This window comes from Manis javanica, chromosome 4 (assembly GCF_040802235.1).
Source record: "Manis javanica isolate MJ-LG chromosome 4, MJ_LKY, whole genome shotgun sequence".
Taxonomy (NCBI): Eukaryota; Metazoa; Chordata; class Mammalia; order Pholidota; family Manidae; genus Manis; species Manis javanica.
This window is the reverse complement of record NC_133159.1, coordinates 24,449,176-24,476,611: the sequence shown is the minus strand read 5'-3', so window position 1 is coordinate 24,476,611 and position 27,436 is coordinate 24,449,176. Positions and strand designations below refer to the sequence as shown.

The following is a 27,436-nucleotide window of genomic DNA, read 5'->3' as shown; positions in this document are numbered from 1 at the left end:
GCTTTGATAGACTACGATGGGCCAATTCTAGTTGTTATAGAGGAACATAAACATAACTAAAACATAATTCCTAACTTTAAGGGAAGTACTTGGTGTGAAAGTCTTAAGGATTTTGGTCAAACTCAAAATTTGTCAAGAATATGATGGAGCGGCCCTACGGAATCTTGGCTGCATCACCAGTATAATGTCCAGGGATGCACTGCTTAGAGCACACCTTGGTACAGCTTACAGTACCCCTCCCCAAGGGACACTGACAATATGAAGCCAGAGTAACAAGTTACACTAATGGGGAGGGCATGGAATAATTAAGAAGATGGTTTTAAGTGTTTAAGGAATTTATATGAAAAAGAAGTTAGATTTGCCTGATTCCAGAAAGACAAATCTAGGTAAAAATTGCAGAGGTTTTACTTCAACATCAGATTTTTCTTATGGCAGTGGAACAAATTGGTGGCTTGGATGTGAGTCTTCTGTCCTTGAAGGTTATGTGAGCAGAAACTAGACACTGACATCATGGAGTTGTCAGGGGATCTAAGCAATGGGCTGTGCAGGGGCAGATGGATGGAGGGAAGGCATTAGGCAGGTGCCCTCTGAGATGTTAGAATCTGACAGTCTGGACCTGTGGCCTTATGGCCTGTCACAAACCACCCTGAGATTATGGCTGCCTCTTAGTTTAAATTTTCTCTTGCAGGGAAGCAAAAGCAAAGCCCAGTTCTCTTGAAGAGAACTCTGAATCCCTGGATGAGATGGGGACGGTGAGCCCAGAAGTTACTTTATCTTTGGAGGGGACCTTGAACTTAGAGGACATTCTCTACCTGGGAGACACAGGAGAGCTTGATGAGACACTGTACTTGGAAGAAACCAAGAAGCCTGAGGAGACACTGTATATTGAGGAGACCAAGCAGCCAGATGAGGCCATGTATGTGGAAGATCCTGGGGAGCCTGAGGAGCCTCTGTGTATGGAGGAGACTATGAACCCAGAGCAGATATTGTGTGTGGAAGAGCCCATGAAGCCAGAAGAGACCACAAGCCCAGAGAAGACCATTTACAGGGGAGAGATGGTCATGAGTGAGGAGACACCTAACCCTGAGGAGGGCTTCCGAGCTGGGCCTAGTTCCAGCACAGAGGAGGGGCTGAGCATGGAGGACCTGGAATTGCTAGAGGGACGTTTCCAGCAATGTGTACAAGCTGTGGCCCAGCTGGAAGAGGAGAGAGATCAGCTCATCCATGAGCTTGTGTTGCTCCGGGAACCAGCCCTACAAGAGGTGCAACAAGTCCATCAGGACATCCTGGCTGCCTACAAACTGCATGCCCAAGCAGAGCTGGAGAGGGATGGGTTAAGGGAGGAGATCAGGCTGGTCAAGCAGAAGCTGTTTAAGGTGACAAAGGAATGTGTGGCCTACCAATACCAGCTGGAGTGCCGCCAGCAGGATGTGGCCCAGTTTGCTGATTTCCGGGAAGTGCTGACTACACGGGCAGCTCAGCTCTCTGAGGAACTAGCCCAGCTCCAGGATGCCTATCAGAAGCAGAAGGAGCAGTTACAGCAACAACTAGAAGCACCTCCAAGCCAGAGGGATGGGCACTTTCTCCAGGAGAGCCGGCGGCTGTCCACCCAGTTTGAGAACCTCATGGCTGAGAGCCGCCAAGGCCTGGAGGAGGAGTATGAGCCTCAGCTGCTGCGGCTCCTAGAGAGAAAAGAAGCTGCTGCCAAAGCTCTACAGAAAACCCAGGCTGAGATCCAGGAGATGAAGGAGGCTTTGAGACCCTTGCAAGCAGAGGCCCAGCAGCTCCATTTGCAGAACAGGAACCTAGAGGACCAGATCACACTTGTGAGGCAGAAACGCGATGAGGAAGTGCAACACTACCGGGTAGGCCCGCTGGGCATGAAACAAAGTGCAGTCTTTTAGCCTGGGAAGGAACAGGTGACCAGAAGCAAATGTCCTGGGTGTGAAGTACACTATTATAGGTAGAAGAATAACTTTGAGGCCACTCACTCACTCTACTCCATTCTACCTTTCTTTCGTTCAGGCCTCTACTAGAAGCTGAAAATTACTTGCACTTAGTTGTACACAGCACTTTCTACACCAATTTTCTCAATCGATGCTCATTTATCCTCAAAGTATTACATTTTTATAGATAAGGAAACTGAAGCTCAGTGAGCTGGAGTATTGAATCCTTGTCTGACCAACCCCAAATACTTCTGTGCCCTTTCCCCACAATTGGCACAATTCCCCAATTCTATGTGAATCACACTTGGGTTCACAGAGAAGGAATAAGGCTAGGTGGAATTCACTCTTCCCTCCCCAGCACATTCATCCTAAGTCCCTCCTATCTGATGTCTTGAAGTTTTCCAGTCTTAAAAAAAAAAAACTGGGATGAAATTCATAAATCTCTATTCTTCACTTTTTTTGTGCATTTGTCACCATTTCACTTACTTTCAAGTTATTTCTGATTGTGAGCCAGTTCTAATCCTTTGATAGAACAGTGGGATGTAAATGCTATGTGAACAAACAAGTATGTCTCTCCCACAGACTGTGAGCGTTCAGAAGGTAGGGAGTATGTTTTACTTATCTCTGCCACTCAGACTCAGGACACTACTAGTTAAATGCTGACTAAAAGTGCTGCTGGGCACTATGAGAAGACTACAAAGTGGGGCCTCCCTAAGCAGTATTTTTATCTACTGAAACATGTTCCTTTGGATAAACTTAAAATTGTTATGCTCTCCCAGACTCTGATACACCCTTAAGGGAACATGTACTTTATTGAAAAGGACTGTACTCACTTCACTCAAGATTTTGTCACGCTTTCTGTACCTTGTATTATGAAAACAGTGGGGTGTTTTCAACATATATTGAATGTTTTTAAGGTATGCCTATATGCATTACCCACCCCTCACCCCAACTGCTTTATTGGTTTACAACCTAGCAAAAGGGCACTTTTTTTCATAAACATTGTCCTCACCAGCTTATATTCAGATATTACATTAATAATTGTAACCCAGAGTTAGAAAGGAACATGATTTAAGAGAGGTGCAGTTAAGAATGCTATGGATTATTTTTAATCATGGGTTAAATCAGAGAACCCTTCCAGAAGAGATATTTGAGCTAGTATTGAAGAGGCAAGATCTAGACTTGTACTATCAGTAATATGCAGCCACATATATAATTTAATTTTCTAATAGCCACATTAAAAAGTAAAGAGAAATAAGGTGAAAGTATTTGTATTTAACCCAACATTTCTGAAGCATAATTAGTAACTTACCTGCATGTAAAAGGTGAAAAACTGAAGGTAAGTTTAACTATAAACGTAGGATGGGTCAGATGATACTTTGAAATCCAAAGTAGGGAGACTGGACTTGAGTAGTCAGTTGCATCACTAAATATCTCCAATCAAGGGAGCAACACGATTCTCTCTTAGAAAAAGAAATACTGGTGGCAGTATATAAAATGAGCTACAGAACTAGAGGCAAAGGAGAATCATTAGGAAGCAACTATAGGTTAAGAAGAAACAATGAACAGACAGAATAAACTTGGCCTTTGAATGGGGCACAGGAGTTAGAAGTCAGAGGATGCTGAGACGAGGCAAGGCTAACTGGGATGGTGGTGACATAAATGGGGAGTTCTCTGAACCAGTTTTCTGACACTGTACAGGAATTAGACTTTTCCCATCATTTTCATCACTGTAGTGGATTTTTGATTGGATTTGTGCAGCTTTCCAAAGATCATTCTATGAAAAATACTCTTGGTGTTTCCTATTTCTATACCATAGTTAAAGTAGAAATCAAGGTCTGAAGGAGGTAATTATTTTTGAAATGGCTTCCTAAACTGTTTGCCAAAGGTCACTTATGGCATCTGACTATTTTTCAAGGGTTTACTTCACTTATAATTGTAAACTTTAACTTTCATCATTATCCATACATTCAACACAGTTTTCTAAGTGCTTGCTTACTATGTACCAGTGAGCTATACGCCGGCAAGAGGATAAGAAATGGGTGTAGGGAGGCACTCCTGCCTTTAGTTTATAGTCCAAGGATACTAGAATGAACATATTTCATAAAATTAAGACACTGATTTTAAGATGCATCCTGATCTGTAAAAAAGTGAAAGCCCTAGAACCACTGTGATAATATATTCAGTGATAAACACTGTAATAATTGTAGAAATAAGACATTGTACTGATAAGCACGTATAATTACCCCTACCTGGGGAAATTTCCTAAAAGGATTAACAGTAGCTAGCATGTACTTAAAGTTCTTTATGTATAGTAATACATTTAATTCTTACCTCTGTGAGATAGGTTTGAACTATTACTACAATTTGAAAAATGAGAAAACAGAAGCGAGACAGCAGTTAGGTTATTTATTCAGCTACAACATATGGAAGGATATGACTCTGCACCATCTAGCTCACCATACTCAACCATTACGTGTTGGAGCTGAGCCTGGAAGAACGAACTCTTCATGGTAGTTTGAGGACCACTGAAAAGCTTTATTGTATGAAGGCCACAAAGCAGTTGTTAAGAATATGAGCTGGAAGCCAATGGCCAATCCTGACTCTAGGACTTCCTCAATGCAAAATTTGGAAAATTACTTCTGTGGCTCAGCTCCCTTGCGTGTAAAATACGGCAATAAACATCACAAGGTTGTTGCAAGGAATTAACTGATATTTGTAGAGCATGTGAAATGGTGCCTGGCACATAAGTATGTACTCTTACCAAGTGACAGCATGGAGGGTGGATTGAAAAGAGCTGGAAAGGCCACTTACAAGTGGTAATGTGATACCGAGTTAACATGGACAGGATTTGGTGACTGGTGCTGTGGGTTGGGTGAGGAACTTGCTAGGAATGATCTCAAGATTTTTAGCTTGCAATTGGCAGACTGCTCATGAAGTATAAACATGCTTAATCTCTGCATTTTTCACATCAAGTATCATGTGTAGGCCACTAGACATACTAAGAACTAGGAACCTACAATCTGACTAGGAGTTAGATATGAATAAAAGGATAAATAGCAATGTAATACAGTAGACGCTATCCAGTGAAATGTGGCAGGAATAAAGGTACAGAGATCCTTGGGACAGGCTAGAGCAGCACTGTCCAATATAACAGAAGTACCATGTAAACCACAGCTGTCATTTAAAATCTTCTAGTAGCCACATTTTAAGAATATGTAAGAAATAGGTGAAATACTTTACCTAACCCAGCATATAAAATGTTATACCAGGGTCAGTATCAAATTTCAAAGTGTTTTACATTTTACGTGTGTGCCAAGTCTTGGAAACATGCTGTAGATCTCATACTCAGTGCATACCTGAGCTCAGACTAGCCATGTTTCAAGTGTTCAATATCCACATGTCTAAAGGCTTCCATTTTAGACAGTGCAGGTAATGGAAAATGTTCATATGAAAAGAGTGATGTAGGTTCTAGTTAGAGGTAGGGGTCAAACTAGTGGGGATATGAACGCCAGACTATTTAGTCTTTCTGCATAGTGAGTAAAGTATACAGATAATTTAATAAAGCAGAGTCTTTGGAAGATTGAGATGATAAAGCAGTTTGTAGGAAGATAGTATACTTTACAGGCAGCTAATCCAGTAGTGCTACAGAGGATTAAGCCTGGAGATCATCCTAAATGCTGGCCACTGCAGCAATGACTTTCATTCCTGGCACAGTTTATCACTGACAGTACAGACTGCCTCCCCATGTGCTTCTGTGCCTCACTGGAATAAATGATTGGCTAGATAGTGGTTTTGGGAAATTGGGGCACAGAGGTATGCAGATGCTTTCTTTCAGATGACACCTTCTTAGAGGGTAAGGCCACATCTCTGTGTGGTGCCAAAGCATGGCTAAGGCACTAAAAAAAAGGCCTTTTGACAACGCTGATGTAAGTTGAGACTCAGCCAGAATATCAAAACACTGCAGAGGTGACACAGATATATCGAGAATGGCTCAGAGAACAAATTATATAGATCATTCTAATAATAACATGTACCCATCTGGATCCTAATCTTACTCTTCTTCAAAATCTGAGGGGAAGTCACTGCCTCTTTAAAATACACCTTCCAAGTTCAACCCTCTGTTCCTTTCCCAAGGATCTATGCCAGCTATTAACTAAGAAGGGATTGACTTGCTGACATCTTTCTTACCTCATTTCACAGGCCAGGCATTAATCTTAGGCAGAGACAATTCGCAGAATACATCCCAACCGGTTTTGGCAGAATGGGAAATGGATAGTCACCTGAAGGCTCCGGCGGGCCCTCCAGGGCACAGCATCTTCACCTTCCAACTTAGTACTTAAACAAATTTGGTCTTTTTGTGTAATGAGTAAAGGATACAGGAATTAACCTTGAAAGTCAATGGCTATTGGTGTATGATTTCAGTAAGTACTAAGTTGAGGTATCTCTGACTTTAGAGGTTCAAATGCAAAACTGCACTTTTTATTTAAATCTTTTTCTTAAATCTGTTTGACTTAAATCCTTTAAGTTATAGGATTTTATAAAAGCTGATTATCTTAATGGAAACAAACCTACATATAGGGTGAGGTCCATAACATTCTCAGCTTACCAAGGATCAAAATCCTCCCCAACAAGACTTCAAAATTGGGAAATAATAAAGTCCCTCTGAGTACCCATCCACCCTTTGCAGGAGTCTATTAAGAAGCAAGCTGTAATGAGCAGGTAAGACTCCTTTCAGGTCACCATTTCAAAAGCAGTTATCACTCTGTCAAAACACAACCTCTTGGAATCTCAGTTTCCCCAACCTTAATACTGTGAAGATTAAACGATGTATAAGGAAGTGCTTTATAAACTGTAATGGACAACCACAGGTTTTTATTGTTTGTCTTACTACATTCTTGGCCCTCTCATGCAGGAACAGCTAGAGGAAATGGAAGAACGACAGAGGCAGTTAAGAAGTGGGGTGCAACTCCAGCAACAAAAAAACAAAGAAATGGAGCAGCTAAGAATCAGCCTTGCTGAGGAGCTCTCAACTTACAAGTCAGTTTTTGCTGCTACTCAAATCTCAACTAACACCGGCTAAGGGGATGGTGGGGAGGGCAGATGCTGCTCTGAGGCAATTTCACTTAACAGTGAAACACAAAAACAAAAAATGACTTGGGAAATGATTTTCAAATTGTGCTCATCCATGAACAGATGGAAAATGGTTTTCTCTTTTTAAAGGGCTATGCTACCCAAGAGCCTGGAACAGGCTAATGCTCCCACTTCTCAGGCAGGTGGAATCGAGAAGCAGTCTCAAGGTGATCCTTATGGGTACAAGAGTGGTGTTTGCCCTGCTGCTGCTTTCCCAACTTAACAATACTAATGCCTTTAAAAAATTAAAAGTGTGTCAAATGACAAGTCACTTAGGGATAACACATGCCTCCAAATTGCCTGGTTCATGCATTCAGGGTTTACTTGGGAAGTTTCAATTTCTAGGACTCAAAATATGCCCTAATCACCACCAGGAATCCTGTAAGGGGATAAGACATCTAGGTGCTGTGCATTCTTATTTTCCTCACCCCATCTGCTTTGCATAGTTTCCTTAGAATAGCACAGAAGGCAGTTACAGTTATGCTGCCTAATTCAGACTATGACAAAGGAGACCAAGGCTAAATTAATCTTAACCACCACCAGAAAAGCTGAAGTGGATGCCACTTATAGGCAGAAGGGCAGAATTAATGCTTAATATGTGAAATAAGCAACACATCCATTATTTCTTTACATATCAGTATGTTCCCATATTCTGTATGAAGTCCTAGATACTCTTAGATAAACTAAGGATAAAAAAGGTCTGTGTCAAGTTGTATACTAAATGCCCATACATTTTAATTCCCTAGTTAATCCTACATCTTGGATACAAATTTACAAGTAACTGGTGTAACTGATGCTTTTCCTAACATACCAGGATTTTCTTTTACTATGTTTTATTCAGACATAACTGATTACACTTATTGTTTGGGAGATTATTAGAACCTTATAAATGAGGAAAGTGATATGCTAGACACCTTTATGTGAATCATATTAAAAGTATAGTAGGGAAAAGGCAATGATTAATCTAAAAAAGGGAAAACTACAGAATTGCAAGCATTGTTATACCCATGTAGTTAACATAGGTAGATAAAATGTTTAGCAAGCCCCTGATCACTACTACTACATAGGTTACTATTCATTTTATTTTGCAAATAAGGAGGTACTCAAATATTTCTTAAGGTAAAGTCATTCCTAATCATATGTAAATCACACCCCAGCAGTATCTCCCCAACAGAGCCCACACTAACAACTTCAGAAGTTCAGTTAAAAACTGTATTATTTCAAGTTACAGAAAGTATAAACTTATTTTTTCTCTCAACCTTACAGGGGCTGTTTAGAAACCTATGGTCAAATCTGTAACCCAGAAACAACCAAAAAATTCTTTGCAAAGGATCACTAAATACCCTTTGGACACACTTTTTTCCAAACAAAGAAGGAACTTGGCAAGCAATTCACCCCGGGGAAGTTACAAATACTGGCTGACCTGTTTTAAAAAGATTCTAGGGATGGCTGGAGGCGAACACCATCAGTCGACACTTAGGATTCTGTTTCATAGACTCCTGGTACTGACCTCAATGTGCTGAGAACAGAAAAATGGGCCTCCTGTCCTCCAGCAGCATCCCTTACATGCACACTGAGTAAAGGATGAATGTATACATGGACACATCTGTGTTGTGAAGCATGTATTTTGCCCTGTGTTGATCCAAGCCAAAAACACTTTTTGGAGCACAGGTGGGTCAAAAAGACAGGTGGTTTATGTTAATATGGGTTTACAATTTAAGTTTTGTGCCATGAGTGTTAAGCTTTAAATTAATTCCTTACAAAGTTTAGGTCTGTGTTCACGCATATAGTGTACTCTTGTGTCAAGATTAATTTTCACTATACCCTAAAAGAGTTAATGACTTGGAAAAAAGGAACCAATCCAGATTTGAACCTAAAGGTAAAGGATGGTCAGATTCCCCCCAAGATCTTGACTCATGAAAATGATTTGGGTCAAAGGGTTGGTTCAATTTAACTCAGTTAAACTGAAAATGAATGGCAAAGAAACAGTCATTTTACCTGGTTACGGCCTTTGGTGAAAAAAGACTTTTAAGTGCCTATTTCTACCTTCTAAGTACAGGCCCCAGTGAAAAACTTACTGGGGAGATTCAACCTCCCTATGAGAGCAAGTTCAAACTTTTTCCAAATTAAAATTTTGCCTTAAATTCTCTCCGCCACACTGCCTTTGACATTCTTGTAAGTCCACATAATTCTCTAGGGGTAGACTTCAAAAAGATGTTATTCTCAAGACTAATCCACGCACATCTGATTCAGTGTTTTATGTCTTTCATTTTGCCTGGGAAGGAGTAAAATTCGTTTCCGTAGCTCTGAGTCTATCTATTTAATTCTGCTCTCCACAGTCAAAAACTGTCCTCTGAACAACTCTTCTAGAAACCAGAGACTAGCTTAAGGATGTTATAAACGAAATAAAACCCATCAGCATGGGGTTATGTAGAAAAGCAATTTATTCCATTATAAGCACTTACATAGTTAGTCATGAAGAGTAACAGGCCTGCTGGTGAAACAGGTCACCCAAAATAGAGATGGTATCAAACTAGTGGTCAAAGACTAACTCCTAAAAAAAAAAAAAAAGCAACTCTTAACCAGGATTAATTTAATTTTAAAACAAATACAAGCTATTGATTCACTCTTTTCTCAACTTAACTGGACAGTCTACCTGTGGTATAACTGTCAGGTAAAAACATACATCTTTACAACTTGGTGGTCCCAAGTTTTTTTTTTTTTAAAACCATTTCACAGAAAGGAAAGAAATAATATGAAAACAGCTCAAGAAATACACTAACAAGCAAAAATATATGGGGCAAGAGGAACAAGTAAGTTATGACTTAACTGAAGAAATTGAGAGGAAACTGGTCTACATAGGAAAATGTGCATCCTGGAAAGTCAAGTGTGAAGATTTTAGAGTAGTAATTTATGTGACTTGAATCTCCCCTATTCCCTGAATAAAAATGACATCTTGCAGTATAGTATTTATACTTCATGGCTCAGACACCTACCCCACTTGGCTTTATTCTTTACTCACTCTAGCCTTTATTTAAATGGGTCTGAAAAACCAGGGGATATAGCCTAAGAAAAATAACCACACACAGTATTCCCCTTTTTGTGGCTACTTTAGACCTTTGTTACTAAAAAATTCCTTAAGAAAATTTAAATATAAGCAAGCCAGTGGCTTTGATGAATCAAATCCCCCAGTTAATATTTAGAAAACACCCTGTTTGGGCCAATGGCATTGGCTGATGGTACCTATTGAAGAGGGACAGCCAAACAAGGTCTGTGTCTCAAAACCAGTGTTAGATCAATCTCAGGGTGGAGAGGGAAAAAGGGGAGTCTAAAATCACAAGAACCGCAGACATATCTAGGACCCTTGTCCTTCTGGATCCACGCTTCCTTCAGGGTCTTCATCATTATAAATGTTCTCTGCCTGCCCAAGAAACAAGAAAAAGAGAGGAGTATTTAATAAACATAAAGGCCACTTCTCGAAGTTAAGGTTTAAAAGCAGATTAGACCAGCGAGAGAGATTGTGGGCCATACAGTCTGTTTCAACTATTCAATTCTGTAGTTGCTGGATGAAAACAGCATAGACAATATGCAAATGAATGGGCATGGCTGTGTTCCCATAAAAACAGGCAGCTGCCCACAAGCCAACCTCCTTGGATTAGGACATTTCCACAAAACTGAAGTATGCTTATCATTTGTCTTCATACTCAATCTTCCTAAGTCCTTTTACAGGACATTACTCATAATGGTTAAAAAGTAAAAACACAAATGTCCATCAACTGACCAATGGATAAATACAATTATATAACCATGCAATGGAAGATTATTTGGCAATAAAAAAACCCTAGCTACATATGGTATGATTTCACTTATACTAATAATGTTCAGAACAGGCAAAATCCAAAGGAAGTTAGATTGGTGGCTGTCTATTCCTAGGTGGGCTGGAAAAATATGGGGAGTGTGGTGGCAAATGGATATAGGGTTTCTTTTTGGGATAACTGTTTTGATGGCTGCACAGTTCTGTGAATATATTAAAAATCGATGAACTGTGCATTAAAAATAAAGGGAGACCCTCCCCCTCCGACCAAAACCATAATGTTCCAAGTCTCAACTTACAAGCATTAAAAAGTATTCCTCTCACATAAAGTAAACTCTACTTCTATTAGTTGATGAACTACCTATATCCAAAAGCATAATCTTAAATACAGAAACCACTTTCATTTAGGCAAAATTTACTGTACTTGCTTAGTATCTGCTATGCACAAATCACTAGGCTAGGTGCTGCAAGAGGATGGGATCATCTTGTCTTCAAAGAGCTACGATCTGACTGCAGAGGTAAGGAATGCATGTAATTGTGTGATGTCTTCTGACAACAAACACTTCCCCTGACACAAACTACCTGGAGGTAGCGTCAAGACTCCATAGGTCCAAGGACTGTGACTAAGGACTCAGTGTCCCACAAGAATGTCCTCACTTCAGAGGACAGTGTCAAGCCCTGACTGCCAATGCTACCCATGCACCCCTATCCAACTTGGCTTTAAATTGGGGGGTTCCCACAACATCCCCATAGTTTTGATAATCTTCTGGAATGACTCACATAACTCAATAAAATGCTTTACTTACTATCACTGGATTAATACACAAAGGTTACAACTCAGGAACAGCCAAATGGAAGAGATGCATAGAGCAAGGCAGGCACAGAGCACAGGGTTTCTGTGCCCTCTCCAAATGGTACCAATATATTTACCAACCCAGAAGCTCATCAAATCAAGCTTTTTATAGAGCCTTTTCAAATATTTGTATAGAGTCACCCCCCCACCCTGTGGGTGAGCAGGACTAAAAGTTACAACTCTCTAATCATATGCTTGGTCTTTCAGGAGACCATCCTCATCCTGAGGCTATCTCGGGGTCCCCTAAGTCACCTCCTTAGCCTAACCTTAAGTATGGCTAAAAGGAGCTCCTTACAAATAGCAAGAGATTCCTACCACTCAGGAAATCACAATGTTTTGAGGAACTCTGTGCCAGAAACTTGGACAAACACAAAATATTTACTTATTAAATCATAGTAATTCTTAAAACAAACAAACCAACAACAAAAACACAAATAAATTTACAACCTGGCCTGGAGGTGATGTAGTTTAATTTCCTACAACATTCCCACAGCAACTACTAAAATACCTTTGACAGGCTCTTCAAAGCAGCCCATTTCACTTTCCTGCCAGAGCTCTTAACCTCCTATATACATTTTATGTGTTTGTATTACAAGGGAAAAGCTGAAGTGGATTTTCTGTTTACACATAATAAATCCTTACCTTAAAAAATTGTAATACCGAAAGATATAAAGAAATCAAGGAAATCAAGAACTCCCTAAAATATACCAACCATATTTTGGCAAACAGCCTTTTGTTTAATGCCATGAATATCTTATAAAACGAAGCATAGTTCTTTTTGACAGTTAATATTGCAAAGTAAGGAAGTAGTATATAATTTATTAATTAACCTCATAGGCTGTAAATAACTCTCATTTTATTTATCTTTTATAGTGCTATTCTGTAAGAAAGGTCCGATTATTAAAATGTGCCTCTTCAGGGTGAGCCAAAAACTTTCCTCTGGAACTTACTCCTCGGTCTAGATCTACCCTCAAACACCAAAAGTTTAAAATATACATAAACACAAAATTTACCACCTTAACCTAAGCATACAGTTCAGTGGCACTAGGACCATTCACCTGTGTGCTAACTATTACCACCATCCATCTCCAGAATGCAACTGTTTCTTATATTGCTATATAGTAGACATTGTATTATCATCAGGCATCAGACCCCTGAACAATACGGTTAGGGGTGTCAACCCCCCCACAATAGAGAATCTGAATTAAACTTTTGACTCCCCACCAAAACTTAATTACTAAAAGCCTACTGATGACCAGAAGTCTTAACCAATAACACTGTCACACATATTTTATACATAATTACTAAATCTTTTTCCAAACTGTTACAATCTCAAAAAAAATTTCCAATTTATTGAAAAGAATCCACATATAAGCCAACCCATGCAGTTCAAACCCATGTTGTTTACAGTTATCTTTATTAAATTATAAGCACTCTGAAAATTCAAAGAAGGGTGATCACCTCTAACTGGGTGTATAAAGAAGAAACGGTAATGTTCTGGTGCTGTACTAGGCATGTTCACAAGCACTGTCAAGGGAACGACCATTCCTAAAGATTCAACTGCTAACAACGAGGTAGAACAGGAGGCAAACCAACAACCACTACAACAGTCCAGTAAGGGGTAATGAGACCCTGGCCACAAAACTAGGGTGGGAAGGAGAAAAAGGAAAGTTGGGCATCTGTTTGTATTTGCAGGATGAGTACAGATTGAAGAAAGAGTGCAAGGACAGACAAGCTAAAATCTGCTAAGTGAACTGGACCTAGAGGTGAATAGATAATGGAGAAGTCTTTGAATTTTCAGTCTGGTGAGCTGCAGGAACTCTGAAGCTGTACAGAAACAGGAAAGTCAGGAGGAAAGGGGAGCAAGGAAAAGTTTGGTTTTATTTAGTTGAGTTTCAAATACCAGTGGGACAACTAGGTAAACATAAAGAGCAGGCAGTAGGAAATAATAATATGCAGACTCAGGAGTAAACTGAAGTGTTATCAATTGTATTCATGACATATAAATTTGAAGTGAGACAACGTCTCATTCATCTAATCTCTCCCAAATAAATGACTAAAGACTTACCATTTGCCACACTTGCATGATATTGTCTTCTGATACAGAACAAATCACCCAAGGTTCATTGGGATTCCAGGAGAAATCAGATATCTTGGCAGTGTGACCACCATGAATAAACTGAAAGAGGGAGGAAAACAAAGATATGAAAAGCAGATAGAGGACAATAAATTACACACTATTTTAATACTTCTCAATGTTTGTAACATACCAACAACTCTGGTGGCCCATCTTCTGCATCTTCTGGAGATTGTTCCTCTCCAATTTTACTAGCACAGAAAGTTTTTAGAAGTTAGAACATTTACCCTAATACCCAAAGTAGAAATAAAGCCACAAAGACTAACTAATACAGGCCTTACCTTAAATCCCAGACATTGAGTCTGCGATCAGTACCACTGGAAGCCAAAATAGTCTCATTGTGAGGCGACCACTGAACCTACATGTTTGAAGGAAACAGCCATCAGAAAATTGAGTGCTGGGAATTTACCCACAGAAAACAATCACTAATTCAAAAAGATAATATGCACACCTATATTAAATGCATTATTTATAGTAACAAAGATATGGAAGCAACCCAAGTGCCCACTGATAGATGAATGGATAAAAATGTGGTACATATACACAACGAATACTACTCAGCCATAAAAAAAGGAAGGAAATTCTGCCATTTGTGACAAACTGGATGGATCTAGAGGGTATCATGCTAAGTGGAATAAGCCAGGCAGAGAAAGACAGTAAGTAGCATGATCTCACTTATATGCAGAATTTTACACACAAAACAAAAAAGACATAGACCCACGAATAAAGACAATAAACAGTTGGTTACCATAGGAAAGGAGGCGGGGAATGGGTGAAACAGGAGAAGGGGATAAAAAGGTACCAACTAAAAACTGTAAAATAAACATAGGAATGGAAGTACAACAGAGAATGTAACTAATAATAATGTTAATACACTGGTATGATAATGGGGTAACTACACTTATTGTGGCATCTAGTAATGTATTACTGAGCCACTTTCTTCTACATCTGAAACCAATATAATATTGTCTATCAATTTTATTCTAAATTTTTTAAAAATCGAGGGAAAAATACCTAAATATAATTTTAACCATTAAAAAAATTTGAAAACAGGAGGGATGAAAGTCCAAGTGTTTTAGACACTATGGTTATGGTTAAAACTGACAACTAAATAAGATCACTTCTTGGATGAAAATAACCTATCACTAGACGTAGGATATGTTCTATTTTATATTATACTTTTGAAGATTCCATCTTATTTATTCTTATAATTTAATTTTGGCTTCTAGCCAAGTATAATTAAATTGTGACCTAAAAACTCAAGTATGGAACATATATACACAATATTTCCCCAAGTACAAATTATGAATTCAATATTGCACATAAGAGTGACTAAAAAGGACTCCTTACAAGGACTTTATTAAAAGCCACTCTAAATGTAACAATCACATATTGTTACACTGGTAAGAAGTCCCAGCTTCATGGTAACAGATAAGAGGACATTAGTGACCAGTATTTAGGGATGAATTTGAATACTCGCCAGGCAAGAACACCCGTACAAGCCAAGTACAAAGAGATAGGTTAAAATAGACAAAATGTTCACTGGACCAGGCTGAAGAGGAGAAAACAAGGTTAAGAGATTAAGTGCATAGCAGTATGACTCACTAGAGCCCTGTTCAGATGCCACATTCAAACTCTAATTTTGACCACTCATAGGTTCTTAACATTTGACAAAATGGGTCTTTTCTCACTATAAAATCTTAATCTCTTTGACAGCAGAGACCATGTAATGTAATAGCTCACAGTGCCCTAGCAGTAAACTCTGAACATAGCATAACAATTATTACTTGAATTGAGACAGAGCTTTGCATGTTAAGAAAGGAGTTAGAAAACATGGAGCACTTCAGGCTTGAACTGCAAAATCAACAGGCAAGTTCTGGAAATAAGGGAGGAGACAATTGTCAAGAAGAAGGCTGATAAAATAATCAGGCACTGGTTTTCTCAATATCTCAAGAATGTTAGTGGTTAATGACCAGTTTGAGAAACTATAGAAACAACAGGATAAACAATCCCAAAGCCTTAAGAGATTAGTTTAGGCATATAGATTACTATTACTTATAACAATGGGATAAAGCACAAGGGTGCCTACTCACACATCAAGGTTTTTTTTTAATAAAAAAAAAAGAAAGAAAAAACCGTTGGTTTCTCTTACTTGGAATATTTCATCCTTATGTGATTCAAAGGAATGCAACTTAAGTTTCAGATTTCTCAGATCCCACAAGGCAACAGTCTACATACAAAAAGGAAAGCAAGATCAGTAATTTTTTAATAGGAAAAAAGGAAACCCCTAACTAAAAGACCTCTATACATTTAAAAGAAGCCAGAAAAATTCATCCTATGGTTTCTCTTAAAATAAATCAAACTGACCTTGTCAGCTGATCCTGTGGCAAGAATGAACTCACTGTAAGGATTGAAAGAAAGGCAGTTCACTTCAGCAGTGTGAGCATCAACTGAGTGGCTTGGTTTGGAAGTATTGTTTGAACGGGTATCCCAGCTTTAGTTAAAAAAAGAAAAAAGGAAAAGGGATAGAGCTTTAAATGGGTAACTATGCATCAAACTTAGATAACATATGAAAAAAATGATTTTTAGAGGATTCACTTACATCATAAGTTTTTGATCATCAGCAACTGATCCAAACAGAGACTCATGGAGCAGATGCCAGGAAACATCTTCTACTACTGCTGTATGCCCTGTAAAGATGGTCTTCGCATCCACAACTTTTCCTTCCTTTGGAACAGCACTGATGTCCCACAGACAGATGGTCTTAAATGTAAAATTAACTGTTATATAAAAGGAAGATGATCACTTCCCCTCACGCCCCAGAAAAGAAACCAACTAACAACTAGCCCAGATTTGCTTCAAAATGAGGATACGCACATGGTCATCTGAAGCACTAAGTAAATGCCCACTGAGATTTGGGTTCCAAGAAAGCCCATAGCCTTCCTTCTGATGTCCACGGAGACGCAAGTCTGGATTGCACTCTCCAGAAGGGTCTGCAAAGTAACAGACACATCAAGACCATCCAGTCCACTGCCTCTTTGGGTCTACAAGCATAACAGAATTTCGATCAAGAGGTCTACAGTTCTTAATATTTATAAACAGTACAGACCCATTAAGACCAAATATGTAATGCTTAAGCTGCACCATCATTTTGTTCTATTTAAAGAAGCGTTTTTCCCTCCTAGGGAAGCATGAAGAAAGAGTATCCACATCTATCAGTATTAAGTCACCAGATGTTAAATTACACAAAAAAACTGAACTCAGACTGAGGATAACAGACTAATCCCATAGTGACTCTATTTGTATTTCAAGAAGGCAGGTACCTGGTTTAGAAGGATGTTTCGTATAGTCAAAAACAAGAACATCACTGGATGGAGTCTTTGTTGCAATGATGCAAGGGTTCTGGGGCATATAACGTGCCCTATTTACTTCTCCTTCATGGTTGATCTTGATTTCTATTTCAATTTTTCCACTAACTGAGCCAAAACCTCCAAATTCTGTAAATAAGATAATTGCAAATGAAGACAAAGAGCTACTCTCTATATATGCCACTCAAAGTATGACATGGGCAAGACTTTTTATAAGTGAACTGGTATAATATTAGAAGTAATCTAGACATTTATTAGCACTATAAAGTGCTTGAATTTTACCACAGCCATATATAGTAGGAAAGACAGTTATTATTCCCCCAAATTTTACCCTGGAAACAGAAGCCTAGAGTACCTAGTTTGTTCATGTGACATGACTACAGTTAAAACCTAAAATAAATCCCTATTTTTGATTCCTAGCTTAGTATCCTTTTGGCTACACTATAATGGCTCTAGCTAGTTATAATATATTACTATCTAAAAAAAGGAACACTACCAACCCACTTCAAAAGTAGGTTCTTAATAAGCAATTTTCAAATCTTAAAGTACCCAAAGTGAGCTTAATAAGTAAAACCTAAGTAACTATGTTAATGAATATTAAGTACAAAGTGTGCTAGGTACTACCAAGTCCCTCTATACCATTCCCTTGAAGCTCTAGTCTGATATCACCTTTCTGAAATATCACACTGTATCTTCTTCCTGCGCCACTTCTCTTAGGTGAGGGGGGAAAAAAGTTCCATTTTTCTGACCTCCCACCCCTCCAATTATACTTGCCAACCATAGTCCTTAGTTCAAATAACCATGTAGGCAAGGACTAGAGAAAAAATCTGAAATTCACATTTGACTATTGTATGCATTTTAGTTCTCCCAAGTTCCATTATAAAATGTATAACAATGTAATTAATGATTATATAAATCTTGGCAAAGCAATATATAAACAAAGATAGTTAATGATTACTCAAAAGAATTATACTAAGGAACCTAAGAGAGGGTTAGACCTTGGCCAAACTGATTCTGCCACTTACTAGCTGGCTGACTCTGAGAAGGCTTTTAATTTCTCTGAGTCTCAAATATCTTATCTATAAAGCAAAGTTATGAGATTAACTTGTAAATAAAAGTGTTGTTACTTGTTATACAAGTGTAACAGTTTGAAAGACAAAAATCTTTTCAGAAAGCAAGGTCATAGATGGGTAATATGGTTGACAGATTAGGTGACCTTCAGCTTCCAAATAACTTCTAAGAAATGAAAACCTAAAGTTGAAAAAACTCTTGAGGAGGAAAAAAAACCTGTATTAAGCACATTTTTCCCCAGAACTCTAGACCAGGAGCAATTACAATGTGAACAAGAAGGCATGACATAATACATGATCTCAAAGAACTTTTAGTTCAAACCCAGAGAGAGAAGTATACAACTACAGATGATGACAACAAAACCTAACGGCCAGAAAAGGGGTACCAAAAACAAGGGAGGTGCAGTAGCTGGCACAGAGCCTGAGCAAGGGGTAATCAACTACATAATGCAGGTTATTTTGGTATTGGATATACACTAAACAGAGGGCCTCCCTAGCTGTGACGTACAGTAAGAAGTCAGCTTAGAGGACTCACAGTTGATTTTATGAACATGAGGATTTATCAATTTAAAAAATAATTCAGGTTTCCCAAGTTGGTAAAGTCAAAGGCGAGATTTGAAGTAGGAAAGAAAAATTAAGGTATTAACGTACAGTAAGTTAAATGACTATCAAGGTCCAACTGTATTTCTCTTTTGTTTGCTTCTTTCAATATAAAACACTATTTAAAAAATGAGGTAGGACATAATGAACAGTATTTAAAAAATGAGGTAGAAAGCACTATTATGTCCCTCCCAAACAATACTCTTCCCACAAATCTAGGTAACTAGCATTCTGATTTCTACCACAAGCCACTTTTTGAGACCCCAAATGTTCAAAACCAATTCCCCAATAAGTTGTTACAGATAAATTTGGTGATCTGAAAATCCTGGTAACAAAGCCAGAAGTAAAATTCTATATTTTATATAGAATGTGGCAATAGGCAGCTGAATCTAATATAAACGTACAAATTAATATCAAAACAGGCCTAAGCCAGTTTTTATAGTTATTTCATTTTGAAGATTCAATGATCTTTTGAAGCTGTCTGCTATCAATAAGTGGACCTCAAAATTAAATCGGGCCAAGTAGATGGTAATTGATTACAGTAGTTCAATCTGAGAGTCTAGGACATTTCATCTAAGAGCAAGGGGAGACTAGGAAGCTATCTACCTAACACCACCCAAGAAACTTAAAATGAAGATATACCTACTTCCACCTCTGTTGAGACTATATGGAGTGAGCACTGCCCCCCACCATTAAATCACCAAGCCTATCCAGTGACCTAAAGATTTGTTTAGGGTGGGGGTCAGAGGTGAGAGGCTGCAAAATGAAGAGGAAGGAATGAGATGAAATGCCATATAACCTTAGAGTAAATTACAAAACCATCTACGAGTATCAGTTTCCTTGTGAGAACTGAACAGGGTGATTTACATGGTCGTATACATTACTGACATTTTTAGTCGTTCCTCTATTATTAAGCATTAGTAAGAGGGATAAAAATATCATTCAAACATACAAGTGTAGTAGTTTGATGCCACTCAAAACACTTGGTCACCAGAAAAAATCTGAATATATATGTTAAAAGATGTTGTTTAAATACCAGAAGAGAAAATGGATTAGTCGGCAGATGTTTGTTTTTTTAAACTGCTAACCACTTAAAAATAAGCTTCGATTCCTATTCCATACCCAATGTCAAAACAAGTAACAAATAGATTAAAGTTTTAATGGTCAAAACATAAAAGTAATAGAAAACAACAGCTAAATATTTAAAAATCTTGAAATGATGAGGTCTTTCAAAGAATGATACAAAATCTGAGGGACATCAGAGGAAAGTTGGGCAAGCGAAATAAGACTTTAGTATTAAGTCCAATGTTGGCAAGGGCATGGAGAAACAAATACACTGGCTGTGGAAGGGTTGTCAATCTTTTTTGGAGGGCAATTTAACAGTATCAATTGTATCTGAAACTGTTTTGCCCTTTGAGCAGCATTCCACTTAGAAAGTTATTCTTATTCAAGATATATTTATGTAAGAACGGCTTTTGAAGCCAAAATTTTGGAAAGCACTTAAATGTCCACAAATACAGGATGGTTAATTATGGTATAATATACAGCTATCAATAGGAAATAGATCCATATGCTCACACAAAAAGAAGTCCAAGACACATCAGGCCAGAAAAACATTCTATGCTGTATACCCAGTACTAAGAAAAAAGCCCTGCTTGCAGTAAGTACTCAATATAATTGTTCAACAAGTGATCAAATAAATGGGATAATCATTCAGAAAACTATCAACTTAATCTATGGGGGATAGGCTTATGGCAGGGAGGGGGCATATTGTTTTGTATTTGCTTTCATTTTTAAAATAACTTACTACATTACCAGAGTATTTCCTTTGTGATTTAATTACCAAAAATCCTATTTAAAGACAATATATCTTCATTTAACAGAAAGGAAACCGAGGCACAGAGAAGGCTAAATCATTTACTTAAAACCACACAGCTAGCAAGTGGCACAACAGGGTCTCAGAGTTTTTCCCCATCACTGATGCCTACACAGATCATATCCTGCAGTTACACACTTGGGTCAGTGATACAATATCACGTTTGTGGACCTTTATCTTAATAATTTATTTTGCATACCATGTCATCCTAAGCCAAATATGTAACGATAAAAGGAATAACTGTATGCAACAACATGGATGGAGCTGGAGGGTATTACGCCCAGTGAAATAAGCCAGGCGGAGAAAGACAAGTACCAAATGATTTCACTCATATGTGGAGTATAACAACAAAGAAAAAACTGAAGAAACAAAACAGCAGCAGACTCACAGAACTCAAGAATGGACTAACAGTTACCAAAGGGAAAGGGACTGGGGAGGATGGGTGGGAAGGGAGGGATAAGGGGAAAAACGGGGCATTACAATCACCACACATAATGTAGGGGGTTGGGGACATGGGGAAGACAGTATATACAGAGAAGACAAGTAATGATTCTACAGCATCTTACTACGCTGATGGACAGTGACTGTAATGGGGTATGTGGGGGGTCTTGATAACAGGGGGAGTCTAGTAACCATAATGTTCAAGTGATTGTACATTTAACGGTATCAACATACATACATAAAAAAAAGGGGCTGTACATTACACAATTCTGTGGAATAACTGGAGCCCAAAAGACTTAGATATAGGAATGGATTTTGCTAATCTGGAGAAATTTAAGGTAAGAAACAGAATACATCCATTTTTTAGAGCACAAATCTTGACTGGAGTCCATCTTCTGCCTCCTGGTAGCAATTTAAATTCAAGGACAGTAATATAGAAAACTCACTGATTTCAGCTCTTTTGAAAGGGAAAGAGTAATTATTTCATGAACAGTTAAACCCTTAAGCTGCCTCCTAAAAATAGAATATAATTGTGTGGCTCATTTAGTTTTATATACATAACAAGGGTCACGGTTAAGTCATTTCTACCACTTTAACCCTGGAAAGGGCAATTTAAAAGTGGAAAGGCCACTTTCTCAATTTTCCACCCCATTATTGCCCCTGTAAAAAATGGTGTGAAATATTTTCCTTCACACGATAAAAGTTTTAATAACACACATATCCTGTATATTAACATATGCTATGTGTATCTGCACCTTACACATTCAAAAAATAAAACCATAACCATTTTTTCTCTCTCACACACACTATACTCGAAGAACCAATTTTCACCCCCTTAGGGGTAGGGGCAGTATCTCCCAAACTGAGAATGCATGCACACAGAGCAATATATGGTGGATTTTTTGCTTCTTTCAATTCTAGAAATTCTCCACCACCAAATTAGTACAGGCAGGTTTATAGAAAAGGTACAGAACGAAGTTATGTGTTAGGTATGTCTTCTGACATCAGTATTTATACTGCAAATTCAGGCTTCCTAAAGCTTAAACTCTTGTTTCTAACTTGACAAGGCTTTTTCAAACTGTACATCCTTTTTGTGATAACTCAAAGATATGAAAGACAACCCATATGTCATTCCTTCTTTCACCTTTAAGATTCCTACCTCCTTTCTCACTGTCGTAGTGTGAAGCATCGAACTGGGCATCATCATTAGGGAGCTGCACACTAGCTATCACAAGATGATTTTGTTCATCCGATGTGTGTGTCCCCAGGACAAGTCGATGGATGCTGAAATCTTTCCCTTCTGGTCTGTAACAGCAATACATAGTCACTATTCAAATTAGTAACACTAAGAGAAACAACAAAGTCAAGTGATACCTATGTAAGCAAAATTATAATCAGGTTTTGAGAAGAGAAAGTTATCAAGAACCACATTTTTTACTTTAAATGTATTTTCCATAGAGACAAGGGGGGACTACACAACACTTAATTTTTAAAGTATTTCTTAACTTGGCCAAAATTCAATTACTTTTGGGGAAGAGTCTAATAGAATAAAATGAGAATTACCTACTCAACCTGAGGGAAAGAAAACAGTTTTGGGTGCATTAACCTTTGGGTTACTTCATTAGGTTAAATTTATTAAGAGGAAAGGAAATAACAGGTAAACTAATTATTCAAATATTTACTGAGTGCCTAATCAATGCACATGTTGCTCCAAATACAGTGGAAGTCAAGGATGATTAAGACATGATTCCTGTCCTCAAAAAAACCAGGGGCAATTAAGCAGTCATGTACACAGATAATTACAATACAAGTCAATATATACCCGTGACCGTGAAAGACATACTAAACTATGAAAATTTAGGTAAGAAAAATTACTTCTGAAATTAATGAAGTGTTCATGGAAGAGATGATACCTGAGTAGGTCTCAAAATGAGATAAAATCCAAAAAGGAGTGGCTAGGGCTTTGGAAAACAGTATTCTAAGTAAAGGGAATTGAGCATTGGGGAAAGTCTACCAAGCGTCAAATACCATGTTAATAAACACTTCATACCTTTTATCATTTAAACACCATATTAACACTGTGAAATATTTTTCCAATTTAAAGATGAAGATATTTGAGGTTTAGGAAAATTAAGCAACTTGCCTAAAATCACACAACTAAGGAAAAGAATGACTGAAATCCAAATCTGACTTTGGATGTGGGAAACCAGTGGAAGAGAAGACTAGAAAGCAGATTGAAATCAAACTCTAGGATTCTGAATGCCAGCTTAAGGCATTCTGGACTCACACTATAAGAAACAAAGGACCATGTAAAATTTCCAAGAGACATGGCATCATTTGAAGTGCCTCAGAAGGATTAATCTAACGGTGTGAAGCAGAGGCTCTTCAAGTGTAGTATCAGGATCAATAGCATCATCATCTTCTGAAATGTTAGCTAGAAATGGTGGTTCTCAGATCCACTCTAGACCTACTGAATCAGAAATTTGGGGTGGGGCTTAACTAAAGCCTATAACTGACTGGAAGCTGCCCAACAACGTAAGTTGATTAACACATATATTGTATGTTATATACTGTATTCTTACAATAAAGAAAGCTAGAGAAAAGAATGTTTTCAAATTGTTGCAAATCTCCAAAAAAATTTTCCAATATCTTTATCAAAAAAATCTGGTATAAGAGGGACCCATGCAGTTCAGATCTGTGTTGTTCAAGGGTCAACTGTATTTTATAATTCCTCCAGCTGGTTATGATGCACACTCAAGTTTGAGAACCCCTGGTCTAGATGGGAAAGATGCTAACACAAGTAGAATTCATCACAAATTATAAATGGACCATCAAATAGAGAAAGGGAAAAATCTAGGAAATCTCAAACCAAAGTCAACGATGATAAAGAGAAACAGCAACACTAGAAAGTTGGGGTGGGATCACCACAGAAATACACTATTTGGAAAATGTCATGTTCGGAAAGCGAGTGAGATACTTCGGAGAAAACACTAGTAGGCAGCTGAAGATTCAGCAAGAGCTCAGAAGTTAGGTCTAGAGACAACCAATAGGAATTCCTCTGAAAAGAATTGACAAGCATTTATATCTTACACAGAAAAAGTAGAGTAAAGAAAAGAGAGTTGTCAACATAAAACTCAAATGGTGCATATAGAAGGTTAAACAAAGAACCAGAGGAAGTAGAAAAGGGAAAACGAGATCACAGAACTACAACTGTATTAAAATATAATAAAACAGGATACAAACACTAACAACCATACACAAAATATTAAACACTTGACATTAGGGATGCTTACTTGTAAGTAATACTAATCTTTTGAAAAATTAACATTGTTATATGAGAATACAAAAAAAAGGAAGGAAAAAGGCAGGGTATTTGGACCAATGTCAAATGTCACAGTAGTTTTATTTACTTACCTAGATCTGCTAAAGTAGAAAGCCAAGGTAACAACAGTGCAGACTTCAGCCTTGGGGAATTTAGTTTAATTCTAACCTAGTTAATCACATTATACAGGAAGCTTTTAAAAAATGTGTTCCAAAATGATTCAGTATGGGGTGGCCAATATTTGTGATCCACTAGTCCAATATAATTTAGCACATGACTACAGTAAATCTGGATCCATCATTCAACTATTTCTCATTAAGTACTCTGCCACAAGTTGCTGAACGATTTGAACACTGAGAACTCCTTACAGAAATGACTACCTATCCTGAACTCAAGTAATTCTGATACTCAGTTTAATACGGGTGCTCCGGGTCATGATAAAGAAGCTTACAACCTGAATTTCTAAGTATTATGGTTTTGTTTAACATCTTTAGGACAGATTGCCCCATTTTCTCATGTCATTGTGAAAGCAGCAGCCTCATTCTTAAGTTACTAATAAAACATCAAATTTCTATTATTGGTTGAGCTGAAGCATAGCCTAATAATCAGTTTACAAATATCTTGACTTCTAAAGACCTGAGTCTTGAAGGAATTTGGTTAATACACAATATAAATTTAAATGTTATTATGAATAGTGAAGAACAGATTCTATAATAAAAAACCTGTTATCCCAACAGACACAATGGTTTTGCTAAAACTTTCTACTAATAAGTACTATCTAAGTTCACCTTTATCTTTGCATTGTCACTTCCTCCGGAAGCCTTTCCTGAGACCTTAATCTTTCTCCTCTGAATTTTCATCTGTGCCACTCTATTATATTCTGCTGTTAATACAGTAGTCCCCCTTAACCTCGCTTTTGGTTTCTGTGGTTTGTACTCATAGTCAACTGTGATATGGAAGCAGATGATCCTCCTCTTGGGGATAATGTCAAAAGGGCAATAGGAAGCTAACATCGCATCCACAAATCCTACATAATTCCCCTCACCTCACCACACAGGCACTTTATCATCTCACTTCCTCACAAGGGTGGGTACAATACTGTATGATATTTTGAGAGAAAGATCATATTCATGTTAAGTTTTATTACGATACACTGTTAAAATTATTCTACTTTATTATTAGTTGTTAATCTCTTCCTGGGACCAATTAATTAAACTTCATTGTAGATGTGTATGTGTAAGATAAACACATAGGGGTCCGTACTATCATTGGTTTCAGGCATCCACTGGGGATGGCCTTGGAGCATATTCCCTATAGATTAGGACTACTGTACTCATACACATGAAATAAAGGCAAGGAAGGTGTCTTATCTAAATTTATATGCCCAAATAGGTAACACCTAGGAGACACTTAATAAATGTGAGTTGAAATATTTTATCTCTTCTATCTAGAGAAAAAGCTTCCCACATGTAAGAAATATATGTGATTAATCTCTATGTATAACTCCCCTACAGGAAAACCATCCCACCTTCAGTTGTTATTTCTAGGTATCCTGAGTATCACTCTGAAACTGCTCTTAGCACACATAATTATTAGTTTATATCTGTCTTAACTACACGGTGCTCCCTGAAGGCAGGCAACACTTCAAAACCAGCTACTAGCAAAATGACTATGAGATTCAAACGTTTTGTTTTAAAGAATTGGACTCATAATAACACTTTTTGAAAGTTGACCCTTTTCACATCATTATTTGGTCAACTATAACTATAGTATGATTATTCAATTCAGTATCAGGAAAAGAGACACATCTTCTCCTATCAGGTAAATTACAAAACTACATTCTGCGTTATTTTTTGGCCTAGAAAAAGTCACCAATAGGTTTTGGTTACGTTCCCTCTACGGGTGACTAGAGAGCAAAGTTGGGAAAATCAATGTGAGAAATCTACAGAGAGCAAAACAAAGTAATGTTCAAGAGATTCACATCACCTGGTTACATCTGGAAGCCACTGCGCAGTTAAACTGGGCCACTCCAGGGCATGGGTCATCACCAAATCGTAAAGAAAAGGGGTGTTCTTTTTCCATATTTTGTACTCTTCGTTGATTACACGTTCTTCTACTGCGTCATCAAAGGCTGCTAAAAAATAAAAGCAAATTGTTAGCGAACACAAACGGAAAACCGAGTCAACCCTTCAAAGCCACCCGCACGGCTCCTGAGTCCTCATTCTGAAACGAAGGAGATTCTCTATCTCCCCTAGGCGGAGGTACCAACATCGCTGAGCACCTTCACAGGGGCTTAACTACTCTCGGTCATCCAGGCCAGACTCGGTAGCTGTTCCCGGGCCGGCGCAGGGCCTCGGGCGCACGCTCCCGTGCGCGGTTAGGTCTACGCAAACGGCGAGGAGGCCCGAGCACCGAACCCTTGGGGATACGCAGCGGTGCACGAAGAACAAGGAGAGGCGGGTAACAACGACAGGGAGCGGGGGGAGGGCCCAAATACCCGCCGGGGCCCCCCACCGCCAGCTCCGTGCCGCGGTGACGGGCCTCCGCTCCTAAGAACTGGCGCGCCGTTAGCCCGCCCCGCGAGGCGATTTCGCACGCCTTCGACGGTGGAGACGGCACTCAGCGGAGTCGGGCCTGCCCTCACAGTTAGGCCGAGTCGAGGCCGCAGCGAAAGGCCGGCACCCCCCGCCCTCTTGGGGCGGCTCCGGCACCCTCACCTTCCTTGTCGGCCATGGCGGGCAGGCAAGCCGGGGGGATCCCGGGGTCGAGCGTTGCGGGAGGGGCGGGGAGGCTGCGGGCGCTCGCTATGCGCGCGCGGCCGCTATTGTTTCCTGCTGCCTTGCGTGAGGTCCGACTTGCGCACCTTCGCGCCAACA

General features: G+C 38.6%; 2 protein-coding genes across 7 annotated transcripts in view; one reads left to right on the top strand and one right to left on the bottom strand.

Moving 5' to 3' along the window:
- The window catches only part of SYNC (syncoilin, intermediate filament protein), an 18,027-nt gene extending 8,228 nt beyond the window's left edge, over window positions 1-9,799 (top strand). For 3 of the 4 annotated variants that reach the window (XM_073233571.1, XM_073233572.1, XM_037010400.2), the window contains exons 2-5: window positions 689-1,865; window positions 6,862-6,986; window positions 7,170-7,246; window positions 8,346-9,799. In XM_073233571.1, coding sequence (XP_073089672.1) covers window positions 744-1,865; window positions 6,862-6,986; window positions 7,170-7,246; window positions 8,346-8,356 — 1,335 coding nt within the window. In that variant the 5' untranslated portion in view covers window positions 689-743 and the 3' untranslated portion in view covers window positions 8,357-9,799. The remainder of the gene's footprint in view (window positions 1-688; window positions 1,866-6,861; window positions 6,987-7,169; window positions 7,247-8,345) is intronic. The other variant, XM_073233570.1, reaches the window with a different exon arrangement.
- RBBP4 (RB binding protein 4, chromatin remodeling factor) lies at window positions 9,506-27,436 on the bottom strand. 3 transcript variants are annotated; one of them, XM_017678355.3, is made up of 12 exons: window positions 27,278-27,436; window positions 26,547-26,694; window positions 22,398-22,543; window positions 17,207-17,380; window positions 16,761-16,876; window positions 16,486-16,646; window positions 16,251-16,377; window positions 16,036-16,113; window positions 14,165-14,241; window positions 14,017-14,074; window positions 13,815-13,925; window positions 9,506-10,500 (listed from the first exon to the last, which is right to left on the bottom strand). In XM_017678355.3, exons 1-12 carry the CDS (start codon window positions 27,291-27,293, stop codon window positions 10,435-10,437), a joined length of 1,278 nt encoding a protein of 425 aa, XP_017533844.1. In that variant the 5' UTR covers window positions 27,294-27,436; the 3' UTR covers window positions 9,506-10,434. The 3 variants fall into 3 exon arrangements, with proteins under 3 accessions (XP_017533844.1, XP_017533845.1, XP_017533846.1); XM_017678356.3 differs by having other exon boundaries at window positions 26,547-26,691; window positions 27,278-27,434; XM_017678357.3 differs by lacking the exon at window positions 27,278-27,436 and adding an exon at window positions 26,842-27,038.

Excerpts from the sequence above, each read along its gene's own strand:
- RBBP4 (XM_017678355.3), bottom strand. Across the intron at positions 22,544-26,546 it reads TGGCTTCCAGATGTAACCAG|ACCAGAAGGGAAAGATTTCA; the intron begins GTGATGTGAATC and ends TTGCTGTTACAG. Across the intron at positions 16,114-16,250 it reads CCACAGGATCAGCTGACAAG|ACTGTTGCCTTGTGGGATCT; the intron begins GTCAGTTTGATT and ends TTTTGTATGTAG.